The sequence below is a fragment of the Saccopteryx leptura genome, chromosome 7, assembly GCF_036850995.1.
Source record: "Saccopteryx leptura isolate mSacLep1 chromosome 7, mSacLep1_pri_phased_curated, whole genome shotgun sequence".
In the NCBI taxonomy this organism is placed as follows: domain Eukaryota; kingdom Metazoa; phylum Chordata; class Mammalia; order Chiroptera; family Emballonuridae; genus Saccopteryx; species Saccopteryx leptura.
In genome coordinates, this window is record NC_089509.1 from 15,984,772 (window position 1) to 15,998,554 (window position 13,783).

At 37.9% G+C, this 13,783-nt stretch overlaps 1 protein-coding gene across 1 annotated transcript in view; it reads right to left on the reverse strand.

Moving 5' to 3' along the window:
* The window catches only part of NCKAP5 (NCK associated protein 5), a 1,041,554-nt gene that overhangs the window by 505,995 nt on the left and 521,776 nt on the right, over positions 1 to 13,783 (reverse strand). Inside the window, exon 5 of the mRNA XM_066346570.1 lies at positions 7,845 to 7,978. Within this exon, the coding sequence (XP_066202667.1) occupies positions 7,845 to 7,978 (134 nt within the window). The remainder of the gene's footprint in view (positions 1 to 7,844; positions 7,979 to 13,783) is intronic.

Consider the following 13,783-nt stretch of genomic DNA (forward strand, 5'->3'; position numbering starts at 1 on the left):
GTTATTAAGAGCAATATATGGAAATCAATGCCAATTTATAGAAAATACGGAGAACAGAGGGACATGTTGAATTGCTCTGAGAATAGTAGTCAGCACATTCAGACTGTGAGAAACTGTCAGGCAAGTGCTCTAGGTTCTTCACCAGATAAAGCTGAAGAAGCAGCCAGTGATGGGGTGGGGAGTATCTGCTGATGAAAGGAAACCTAAACTCTATAGTCAGTCTTAGGACAAACAGGCAAGCCGTGAGTGTCGGGGGATGCACAGGAAAGACAGTTATTAAAAGCACTGGGAGTCAGGAAAGCAGTTACTTATTGGCAAGAGATGATGGTTGAGATTGGAAGGGGGCACCAGGCGAGGGTTTCAGAGGCTGACAGAGTGTTCTTGACTTGATGTTGGTCACACGTGTGCTTACCTTAGAATAAAATCTTAGATCAAACATTTGTTTTGTGTAAGTTTTCTGTATCTGTGCTTTTCAAGAAGCGTTTATCAACATGGAAACACTAGTACTCCTTATACAATGCTTGTGGGGAAACAAAATGGCACAGCTACCTTGAAAAACAGTGTGGCAGTTTCTTACAAAGTCAAACATATGCTTCTACATGACTCGGTGATTCCATTCCTAGTTATCTGCCTCAAAGAAATGAAAACAACACTAGGACCTACACACAGAAGCTGCATGTTTGTAGGAACGGCCTACGAACCAACAGCTGGGAGAAACTCATCAGCAGTTGAATGGATAAACAAACGGGGGTACTTCTAGACAACAGAATCTACTGAACAATGCCGACACGTGCAACATCAAGGACAGATCTTGAAAGACAGGCTAAGTGAAAAAAAGCCAGACACAGAAAAAGGTAAATGCTTTATAACTTCAATTACAAGACTTTCTGGAAAAAGCAAAATTAAAAACTAAAGGAAAGGAGATCAGAGAGGTCCTTGCAGGGCAAGGGGGGTGGGGCGTGGGGAGAAAACTGACAGCAGAGCGAAATGAGGGCACTCCTCTGGGGCATAAAACACTCTGCCTGGGTTACATGGTAGTATTGGCTTGTCAAAATTCATAAAACTATACAACCAAAAAAAAAAAAAAAAAAAAGTATTTTCTGTAGATCTGAACCCTCCCAAAAAAGGATTTTCTGTAAATTTTACCAAAAAGTATTTGTTATTGAGAGTAATGATAAAGTTAGTTTCCAATTAAGAAAAACATATTCTTCATTATTTTGTATTTATTTCTCAAAAGAAAATGTGTATTGGGTGGGGATTGTAACACACTGAGAATTATAATAAGTGACTGAAAAAAAATGTCTAGAGGAGAGACTAAGTCACTGGTGTATTTAACTGATGGCTATTTCTCCAGAGAAGTTGTTCAGAAGTGAAAACAGTTCTGACAATTCTGACTGTCATAAAGTTCTCTCTCTTCAGGCTTTTCCCAAAACCAGTTCAAATAAATCCTAAAGCAGACAACGTAGGAGCCGAGAGCAGTAACGGTCATCCACCGCAGCAGACCGGAGCTTCGTTTCGGCAGTCAGGTTCCTCAGCATTCAATTTTGGCTGTCCGCAACAGAAATATTTCACCTGGGCTTGGCAGTTGTTTAATCTTGCCTTCTCCAGAGTCAGACCCAAAACCGGCCTGATGAAACCCGGTCCCACAGAGCTTCCCTGCTACAGCAGTGGGGGGAGGAACCCCCGCACAAAGCCCGCTTGCTAGAACTTCAAGAACTCCTGGTTATAACAGTGCGATCATAATTTCACCCAAGATATGCATTTCAGTTCAATACATGTCTTTTTAAAAGCGCAAAAAGCAACGGAAAACTATAATGTACATCAACTTCTTCATTTTACAAATGAGCAAACTGAGAACCAGAAGGGTCAAATTACTTGATCGAAGTTACTAACCGGGTTGGAAGTGGGGCTGGAATCAAGTCCTAGAAAACCCATGTAATAGGAAAGTGCTCTTAGAAATAAAATTGGAACTATACTGTGTGTTAGTATTATTTTCTCAACCAGCAGTGAGTAATAGGCAATTTAACTTTTGCTCTCTACTCAACAGTGTATAGGTCTGTTAAGAATTTAAGAAAAAAATTTGTGGCAGTGTCACCATGCCTCATACAGAAACAGAAATACAAAGAAATTAAGGAATGTTCAGCATTAAGTTAATAGCTGTTTAGGGAGCTGAAAACGGCCTTCTTTCTGTTTTCTATACAGTAGGTTTAGCCTCCCTCTGCTTTGCTCAAGACAAAGCTTCCACACTAGATCACTAAGAGATGTTCTGACATCCAAACACGGTCCATATTATGTTAACCAGGCATTTTAAAAGATGCCATTTAAAATCTTGTCTTCCATTGTTGTAATTTGAAAAAAATTTGTCATGTAAGTTATGTCGCTTTGCCATTTTAAACTCTGGTAGATGTACTCAGAGGGGCTGATGAGAAGCCCCGTCTTTATGAAGCCTCAGCCAGAAATTTTGCTGATAGTGTGGAAACAGCAACTTCAAATCAAAAGCAAATTGCCCTCTGTACTCATCAGGAGAACAAGGTACTCAGGAAGCCAGCCTCGGTGAGAGGGTCAAGTTGAAGAACAGTCTGAGATGGGAACAAATGCAGAAGAGGGGCAGAAGAGCTCTGTGCTGCTGATTGTCCAAAGGTCAATTGACAGCTTTTCTTATCTTGTTATGTTTTACTCCCTCTAATGATGTCGAGAAAATGTTCTTTTAATGTACCAGACAGATACAAGAGGCAGGAAGGAATACTGGATAGAACACTTAAGGGCATATTATCCTCTTCTACACACACTTCTATGCCAGGTGCCTACAGCTTCCAAATGGGCAGCAGAAAATGAACCCTAGGATTCCATAAAGTCTCTGAGAGTTGATGATGGGAACAGTAACCAGTTAACAAGTGAAGCTGTAAAATATCTCCATTTCAGTCTCTTTGAAGTTCAGCATGCAGCAGTCTGCACTTAAGCGTAGCAATCAACTGTGATAGAAGAAAACCCCATTACAGTAAGCAAAGAAATAGCTTCAAGGTAGCAGATAACAGTGTGGGAATAGAAGGTCACAATAGGTGCAGAGAAATCTTGGAGGTTGAGAGTGAAACCTTGGGCTCCATGTGGGTGAGTTTTAACTATCCTTGTCAATTATGGGTGACAAAGCTCAATTGTTCCCTTTACCTCAACTTATACTGCATGGTTTAAATCAACACACACACATACACACAAACACAGGGAACATTTCAAGGCTATGGAGAAACACTAATTGATTTCTGATGCTGCTTTGGGTGTGATGTGGTTTGCTCACTGTCAGTAGTTTACAAATTGTATCTGCCTGTGGTGGGTCTACCAGTTGGTTGATTCTAATTTAAAGTTTCAAACATATTGCAGAATAGAGCTGTCATGCAATACACACATGCATTATTATTGCTAGTGTTACTACACAATTATTAATTTCATCTGGCTTGAATCATGTCTTTGTATAACATGCCCATTACAAATATGAAGTCTGGCTGTCCTGAATTTGGACAAAATTTCCCTTCATTTACAGATAATCTATATATGTGCTATTTTATACACATATGTATTATACATAAGGCTTGTACGTTTATTGAAGACAGATATTGTGTTCCGTCTTACTGTTCACTCAATAAAAGTGGTTCATTGTCTAATAAGAACAGGATCTTCCAATAATAATCTATATATTGATTAGACTGTTTCCAAAGGCACCAACTCTAATACATGTACAAATCATGCCTGGGGTGCATGAAATGAGCACTCTGTTGAGTTGCTTATTTCTTCACAAGTGTGTTTTGACTAAAATCATTGTTATTCCACCTGAATGTACAGCACTGTTCCTGGAAGTGCTTCTCCAGGTGAATCTAACTGATGCACAGACACTCCCTTCACTTGAGGTACAATAATGAGGCGGGGGTTCCAACACTAACAATCTTCACACAGGGGAAGGCAGTGCCCTAGCTTCAGTCCACACCACCAGTCTCAGCTAGCTAACAATCACAGTTCAAATGAACAGTAAAGGGGAGGGTGGGGACAGTTGGAATTACAGGGACATATGAAATATGCCCAGCCATGTGTACTGCCCAGACAATGGGTTAAACAAGCATTACAACATCTGGAAAGCATCTTTGATTTATATCAACAAACAGCAGCACCAAGAAGGGGCAGCCTAAGAATACCACCCCCTGCCTCTCAGTGCTACCTTACTGAAATGTTCCTTCATCTATCGGGAAGGCTTCCTTGGAAAGTATTTTTTCTTCTCTGTGTTTATATTAGAGAATGTAAATGGTTTGACTCAAGGCTGTGCTGGCTGCCTGCATTGCCCTGGGTGCAGGCAATTTCTGCTTTATGAACTTAAAGCTGATTATGTCACCTCTGGTCCATCTTTCTTTTGCCCCCAATTTTGGACCACTGCTAATCATTATGCCCTAATCAGAGATGAAGAGAGAATAAAAAATTATGGATGAAGGTTTGATGATGACATAAAAGAGAACTACTCATTTAAACATTTTTCTATATTTTTATCACCTAAGTGATCCCATTAGTCATTACCATAGATGATCAAAAATGTTCAGGTTTGCCTTTAAGCCAAGAGGCCCATCACCTAGCTGAAACTGCATAAAATCAAGCCTCAGACTAATTCTCCTAAATCTCACAGCTGAACTCTAATTCTCACATTCAACTAATTGTCCCAGCTTCTCCTTAATTATTCATTTCCCCTCCAATTCCATACCTCATCCCTGAATCTGAGACTGAGAGTCTCAACTACTGTTTAAATAGTCCCATGGCTACAGTGTCATTGAACATACCAGGAAAATACTTCACCCAACTCAGTCCAGGCTTCAGCATCTCATGTCTCTGTGTTTCAGGTTCAGAAACGTGATATTACAACACATACCTATTTAGGCGTTCCCGTGAACTTGCAGTAGAGTGCTTGACTTTAGAACCTCGAGCATAGAGTTCATCTCATCTTCTTTGTTATCACTTAGGCAGGGACCCAGCACTCTCTATGTATTGTAATTTTCAGAAGCTGCTGAATTTTTTACATATAACTGATATCACAGATGTAGTACCACTTCTAAGAATTAATCCCAATTTGCACCCTCTTGGACCATTGTCTATTATATTCTTTAATGCCATCTCTAAAGGGGCCTATGTGATGAATTCTGTTGTGAATTTATGACCAGATATAATGTTTTCCTCTTTAAAGAGTAGTAGCCTTTGTCTATGAAATAAGAATTACATAGCCTCTTGTTTCCCTTTTAACTTTTCCTGCCAGGAATCTTAGAGCTAAATTACATACCTATTCTCAGACAACATGGTAGGTTACTTAGTATGGTCCTTCCCACATTCCCCTCTTGTGGTTTTTATTTTCCATTTTTATTCTATCAGCCTTCTTGTAAAACAATCTTTTACATCAAAACTCACTTCACATCCTTTAAAAAGCTAAGTCATTAGCATTATTTTTAAAAGTAACCTCATCCAATAAACAAAATATTCAGAAACTCCAAAACTTAAAGTCTATATCTCAAATAGCATCATGTATAAGTTCATGAACCAAAAAAAGGAAGGAAATTGTAACTATAAAAGTTTTTACTACAATACAATAAGTTAGATTATAAGAATGATTTATGTGAGCATTTAGATGTTGACCATGTCCAAGGGTAATAATGCATTGTAGGCATATTCTATAATACAGAGAACTTTGTAAGATTTAAATTATAGTGGCAGAATACTGTTACTCTAAAATAACCAGAACCAGAAATATCTTACAAATCAAAGTTTTACATGCAAAAGGCAATCAGAACATTGTTTGGAGGGTTTGGTGAAATTACTGTATAATAATATTATCTGTTTGTCATACGTGCTTCCTCCCTGCCCCCATCTTTTACTGACTTAAGTTAGTTGTGTGGCAAGTTCAAGACTTTGAACTTGCTAGTTTCAATGAAGCTTTCTGTAACAAAGCATACTGGCAGCAAAAAAAAAAAAAAAAAATCTTCACAAGACAGTATATAAAACCAGTTTGTTTTACATATAATTATCTTCTCTTTCAGCCTGTGATGAAGACTTGGCTCTTGCGCAACTCCAGTCAGTATGGGATTGTCATTTGATTTATAGCAGATGACCTAGCATCACATAAAAATAATTTACTGTGCTGTGTGCCGCATGCCCTGTAAATCAATAGCTTGAATATAGGGATGTCTTAATTAGACAGTACAAGGCTGGCAAGAGCTGCCTCCTCCTTTCCTATATCATTAAAATGGCAAGTACTACAAAGCAGTGCTTGTTCTAAAGTCGCTTTGGAGTAGGGATCTAGCAGTTCAAGTTGGGAGCTATAAAGTGAGAGTTGCCGTCAAACTGAATGAAAAATCGAGCACAAAGCTGTGTAAGTAATGGTCTGTGAGGTGTGAACATGAACTTGTTAAAATATCGATTGGTGCATTTCAGTAGCACCTGTGTACTATCATGGGCTTGACGTGTAAAACAGGGTGTTAAATTATGACTGAATGCAGAGGAGTCACCCATCCTTCCTACCCCATTCCTCCAAGAAGCCTCTAAACCAGCGTTGCACACATTCCTGGCATCAGCCACAACCAGGTGAATTACATGGAGGCCCAACTATGGTCTCTCTTCACACCATATCTAGAAATAAAAAATTATTATAAAACCTCATAAGGAAGAAGCCAAATTATCCATCACTGATCACAGAGATTTTCAACCTTTTTCATCTCATGGCACACATAAACTAATTCTGCGGCATACCAAGAAATACATTTTCTGCTGATATGACAAAAAAAAGAGAAATTGGTATAATTTTGAGTCATTCACACTGGATGGTTATTGTTGTGTTGACTGTTGGCATTTTTTTTATCTGGCAATCTAAGGGAAAAGAGGTCAATGCCTCTGACTACATAGTCAGGTATTGCAGGTTTTAAAAATTCTTATGGCACACCAGTTTGGCCGGTCAAACAGTTAACGAAAACTGTTTGACCAACCATATCCAAATCTCAATGGTATATTAAAGATAAGATTTACACGGCTTGCTCATAAAAATTTAAGGAAAACTTCTCAAAATTGATCCTGCCTGGTAGAATCTCAAATAAAGAAAAAAAAATATTTTCTTGATTTTGCAAATGGTGGAGTGAAACAGAGAAATGAAAATAAATTGTCCATCACAGGGTCCTGTATCTGGTCCCAGGACTGTAATTACACAAGTTTATGTTTTATCCATAGAACAGTATAGATTTTAATTAACAAGTTGAAGCTTCACCTAGCCCTATAATTGAAGACTAAATGATTCTGACTGTGCTGGAATTGAATCTAAGAAGAACTACTTTTCCAGAATTCTCTGTTCATATTCAAGTTATATCCTTTTAAAGGAAAGAAGCTCATTGATTTTTTTTTAAACTACTCCTACATGTTTTCTCTGATCCATGAGCAAGAGCTTACGAGATGATTAGATTCACGTTCTCTACCTTAAAATAGAATTATGATGACCAGAGAAATGTCATCATAACTTCGCTAGTCTCTCCCAGGACATGCCAATAGGCCACAAAGCCATCACATCTTCCTATAAGGCCCTTTGGAAAGCCACTTGGGAAGCAAAAACACCCAGGTTCAAATTAGCCAAGAAAGGCTATGTGAGGTGCAAATAAAGTTCCCAGTGGAAATAAAAGTCCAAATGCCATAGGATGGCTTGGCCAGAAGACAAAGTCAAAACTGTTGTGGAACTAGCCAATCAGATGCAACAGAAGCTTGCACAATGGAAATTCAAGCAAAGGTGTTATTGGTGCAGGGAGACATGCACCTTCTGAAGCAAGAAGCTCAGCTCCTAACAATACCTAGAGAACTGCTGCTGCAGGCCACGCATCTGAACCCGGTTGCGTTCAGACTCCAGTGTCACCTCCTGCAACCGCTTCTCACTCTGAAGACGTAAGTGTCTCTCCTCTTCCAATTCACGTATCAGCTTCTCATGCTACAAAAGGCACAAAGGAGATGACTTTTAGGAAGGTGTTTCTTAAACATTATGACAAAAATAATTAGTAACGGTTGTTGGTTACTAAGTGCTAACTAAGATTTTATTTATACATTAATTAATTTCACCCTTGTTACAACCCCATGAAGTAGAGTCTATCATTAATCTCTCATTATAGACAAGGAAACCAAGGATCAGAGTCATCTAAGTAATTTTTCATAAAAACTAGAAGATAATAGGTTTTCAATCCTGGCTGATTTGACTCTAATGCTTAAATAATTTCCACTAAACCAGGTGGCTTCCTTTGCAGATATGAAGATCTATGACCCAATAATACTATCAAATGCATAATAATTCAAGTAATAATGACTGAGATCATTAGTGCCTGTTCAAAATTATTTCATCTCTTCAATCTCTGGTATACGTTTTAAAGGGAACATTACTATGTTTTATAGTAAGGAAAAGAATTTCAAGTTAATTAGACCATAGAGCTCATGAGAATAAGCTTAAAAAAATGTTTTTATTTTGTCCAGTTAGATTTTCAGAGATAAAACTAGGCTAAACCACCCACTGTATTTATAATCCTAAAAAGTTAGCTCTTCTCACGAATGGGCATCAACAATTAAAAGAGGGATCAGATGACCCAGTATGGATTGTTCAGCAAAAATTCATCACACAAGAATCAGATCCTCCTGACATTACCAACTCAACCATGCTAATGTTGTTTCTGTTTTTGTTTTGTTGCTGCCACTGTTTTTTTGCAAGTTACGCAGTTATAGTTACTGTTGTTACTAGATTGAACACATTGTATACAGAATATATATTCTTTGATGAGAATCAAACACTCAATGTTCGATGATGAGGGACCTACATTCTTAAAGGAAAAGAAGGGAACAGAGATCTCATTCTCCGTATACTTTAGTCCCTATGACTTTGAACCATGGATCACCCCAGATGAAATAGGATCCATTGGATGGGGCATATTCACAGGAGGTAATTAGCAAAGATGGATTTTCTCCAGCTCTAACTCATGTGGAAAAGATTCTCCTGAGGACCATGAAGAACACACTGGGTCATAATCTGGGAATAAAGGTATTCTAAAAATACTCCCTCCCTCCCACAGACACAACTTTGACCATGCTTTTTTTCTTCTGTTTAAAAAGCCCTCTGAGGTTAGTCTCTCTGGTCAAAGCCCAGGATTCCTTGAAGGCTCATCACTAAGCCACCTCCTCTAGAACGCGTCCCTTACCACTTCAATGCTCTTTCTACCCAGAGTTTCAACAGCACCTACTATTTTTATCACTCTTTAGGTCCTTACTTATTTTTTATTATTATTATTTTTCATATATGTTTATTATCATTCTCCAACTAGACAAACACTTGCTTGAGGGTAAGACTGTGTCTACTGGGCGTATGTATTTTTTATTTAGAATTATCCAATACATAGTAGCACTGGCAATATTTGCTCATTGATTCGGAGATGGTTTTTTGCTAAGTCAGGGCCTTAACTCTCCAATGGCTCATCTTTCACTCCCACAATCAGTTACATCTGTTGGAATCAGAAAAAGTGAAATCAAAACCAAATCTATGTTCCCTCACTTTCCAGAAGCTCTAGAAAGGAAGAAAAACATGGTATGGAAGAGGAATGTGCTCATTAATGTCAAAGCACCACAGAAATAGTTAAAATGGCAAATTTCCTATTTATATATATTTTATCACAATAAAAAATAAATTAAAATATAAACTCTTTGCTCAATTATTACACGCAGTCAACATTACTCTGTTTAGACTCACTGGACTAGAAGAAGCCAGAATAAGTCACCTATAATGAAAATTGGGAAGATTGTGCTTTGATTCCAGAAACAGGCAATAAAAATGACACATGTTAAATTGTTCAAAAGCACAAAGGATGTGAAGTTTAGTAGAAAAAATGAATCCCTCCTTTCTTTAAGAGTAAAGAATGATGCCTGACCAAGTGGTAGCGCAGTGGATAGAGTATCGGACTGGGATGCGGAGGACCCAGGTTCGAGAACCAGAGCTCGCCAGCTTGAGCGCGAGCTCATCTGGTTTGAGCAAAGCTCACCAGCTTGGACCCAAGGTTGCTGGCTTGAGCAGGAGGTCACTCTGTCTGCTGTAGCCCCACAGTCAAGGCACATATGAGAAAGCAATCAATGAACAACTAATGTGTCACAACAAAAAACTAATGATTGATGCTTCTCATCTCTCTCTGTTCTTATCTGTCTGTCCCTGTCTCTCTCTCTTTCTGACTCTCTCTCTGTAAAAAAATAAAAATAAATAAATAAATAAAATTAAAAAAAAGAGTAAAGAATGATACATAGCTTCACTTACTACTATATTAAAGAACCCCCATGCATTAATAAAGGAAATTTTTCATATGGATAAATCTTTCTGTTCTATTTGTTAATGCCTTTTAAAATATGAATAAATGATATGCTTATGACACAGAAAAAGTTCTAGGAAATTCTAAGTAGAACTAATGAAGGCAAAAGTTGTTTATTAAAATACACTTTCTTCAAATAGAATATGTTTCAGTTAAACCAACAATGATTGAGGATGAACCACACCTACTTTCCAAGTATGGAAAAATAAATCATTTCCTAAATTATAAAACATGGTTAAGAGTAGCAAGGGCATGTACTAATGAACTGTCTGAAATTTTATGTATGTATGTATGTATGTATGTACGTATTTTGCATTAGGTATACCCTGGGTGTAAACTAACTTATTCTCAAAGCAGTTTGGGTTTCCTTCCACAGGTTGGCTCTGCATGTTTTATAGCGGGAAGACTGAGGGGAATGAGAGATGGTGAATGGTTGGAGAGCAGGGAGTCAAGGCATTGTCATGGAAACCTGGGTTACCAAATCTCCATGGCAACATCATTCTTTCCATTGACCTACTGGTGGGCTGGCTTTAAAAAGTCACCTTAAGAGAGCTCCAAGAGTTCTTTTTAAAAACTGCTTGAGCCTCACATTTGTCTTTCTCCCAGTTTCATTTAGCAAGATCACTTTTCCTCCTCCTCGGTTTCTCCTATCATCACACCCAAAGTGCTACCCTAGGAACACAAACACTGGCTTCCTTTGTCTAAGAAGTGACATTAAACACATGTCCACAGGGTAGTTTGCCAGCCACAGTCCCTTCCTTCAGTGTTGGGGCCTTGATTTACTATTCTCATTCAAAAGGAGGGTTTACATATTTTTTATCAAGAAAGGCTGACTCCAAGTGGGTGAACTTTCAACTCCGTGCTCTTCTATAGCTTCTGTCTCTAACTCTGAAATAAGTAAGTTTTATAAGAAAAATCTTGAATTTGGAAATCTAGTTCTCAGAACTCAGCAAAGTCAGTTATTATCAATTGCATTTAAAGATTTTTAACAATGTGATCGAGAGAGGGAAGAGTTTGTTGAGATTAAAAATGACAGCTCCGGGACCAGAACCACGTTTTTCAGACCCTAAGGCCCCATTTTTTTTTCATACTATGGTCAGTTCTGTTTTAACATTTACTTTAAAGGTGTGAATTTATTTCAAAGCAGTTGATACAGCTGGACAATGTGAGCATCACACAAATTTCACATTTGCTTATGAGCAATTGTATTCATGAGAAATGTGAGTCAACACAGAGAACTGCATCTCGCTGACCCTAGCACAGAAATACACAAATCACACTCATTACAGAGACTGACGGTGCTCCCCACCCGTCCTCCCTGCACGTGATGAGCCACCGCCACCCACAGATGGAGGTTCAACTTGCCCTGGATTGCTCTTCCTTCTGCCACTTTACAGTGACTCAAGCTGCCAACAAGTGCTTCCACGGGCAAGTTGCATGTCTTTTTCTGGGTAAAATACTATACTTAACATATTATTTCTGTATTTCAATGTCATTTAACACAGGTAAAACTTAGCCCCCCCCTTTATTAGATTCATATCTATTTTAAATGTGTCACTGACAGATTTTCATTTACCCACAAATCCTGTGCAGTCATCTTTAGGAATGCACATGTCATGTTATAACAGAGCTGAATGTACATCACGCTGGAGAAAAGAAAATCTGAAGCAAAGTCCAAATCCTTTCCCTATTTGGGTCTTCGATGAAGAACCAAATATAAAAGCCAAAAAAGGGGGGGTATACTAAGTCCAAGTCTTTTTTATCCCAAAAGATCTTGCCAGTATCTCATAGCTTTTATATACACCTTAAATTCTCTCAAATTTAATTATTATCCCCCAGGTGCGCCTTCAGGGAGGGAGACTCCACAATCTCCCTAGGCAATTGATTCTATTTCTTCTAAACTCCTCTGCTGATAATTTTCCAAGGCTTGCTTAAATCGTTTCAAGTATCAAACAGCCATTTCTATCAGAATGTTCTCAGGAAACAGAAAAATGTACAGGTTTGACATTATTTTCTAATTTAATAGAAAGCTTTGCATATAGACATACCCACATGGGTTTATGCATTCATTCAGACCACAGTCATTTACTTAGCAGCTACTGTGTGCCAGCAACTGGACCAGGGCAGGAAACCAGCAATGAGCCAGACAGACTGCAGTAGATTTACTCACAAGGTGCTAAACAAACTAGCACAAAGATAATATATCAGTACAAACTGATAGAAAAGTAAGGGTTTGATGAAAAATGACACCAAGAGGAACTGATTTTGTTTGGTAGGTTATGGGAAGACTTCTCTGAAGAAGTAACATTGAAACTGAGACTTCTATGATGCTTGGGAGTGAACCAGTGAAGAGAAAGGCCCAGCACTCTAGGCAGGGTGAGTAGCCCATGGGACATCTTTAGTCTCATATTGAGGAACAAAGAGAAGACCAGTGTCCTGGGAGTCTGGTGAGCAAGGGGAAGGAGCGGTACACGACCAAGGTAAGAGAGCAGTAGGTCACAGGAAATCATGAAGGTCTTGTTAAAGATGTGGGATTGTATCCTGAGTAAAATAACGACTTGTTCCCATGGTTCAATCAAGTGAGTGATACCATCTGATAAAGATTTTGTAAAGATCATCTGACTACTCTGTGGGAAAAGAACTGAATTAAGATATTAAATAAAAGTGGAAAACTATTTAAAAAGAGAATGGTGAATGCTCCCAGATTCTAGTTTAGACTCTATCATTTGTTGGCCAAGTAGTTTTGGACAAGCCACTTTAATTTAAACTTAACAGTTTAAACTAGTTTCCTCTGTATATAAGGGAAAGTAAAATTGCCCCAAACAATTTCATAGCATTACTGTGAGGAATGACCAAAATAATGCATGGTAAAGCATTATTAAAACTTGAAAGTCCCATATAAAAAGAAGATATAGCTAAATGGAATTATATCAATCATGTTGTCTAATCTAGTTTAACTACTTCTGATAAATTCTATATTAATTTTAATTTTTAATGATCAGCCTATGTTAAATAAATATTGTAGATATACTGTATATTTCTTTTAAAAAGTTCAAAATATGTTTTTAAGTAGATCAAACTTTAATATTGAAGAGAATTACATTTTAAATTATATTTTAATGTATGAAACACTAACCTAATCACAGATGCCCTCTAAAATGTATAAAGCTGAGGTTTAGACATCCGTAAGAGGCATTACTGTTTAATCCCACCACTTAGCATGATTTTAAACAGACGGCTTGGTCTGTAGTATGCCAGGTTTCAGAGGTTAACATTAAAATATTACATGATTTCAACTATAGAAAGTCAATAAGTACTCCTATTCTAGGTCTAACTATATTTGATGATTTTAGTCAAATCAGTGGGTGATAATACTGGAGAAGTTATTTATAAAAGATTCAGAG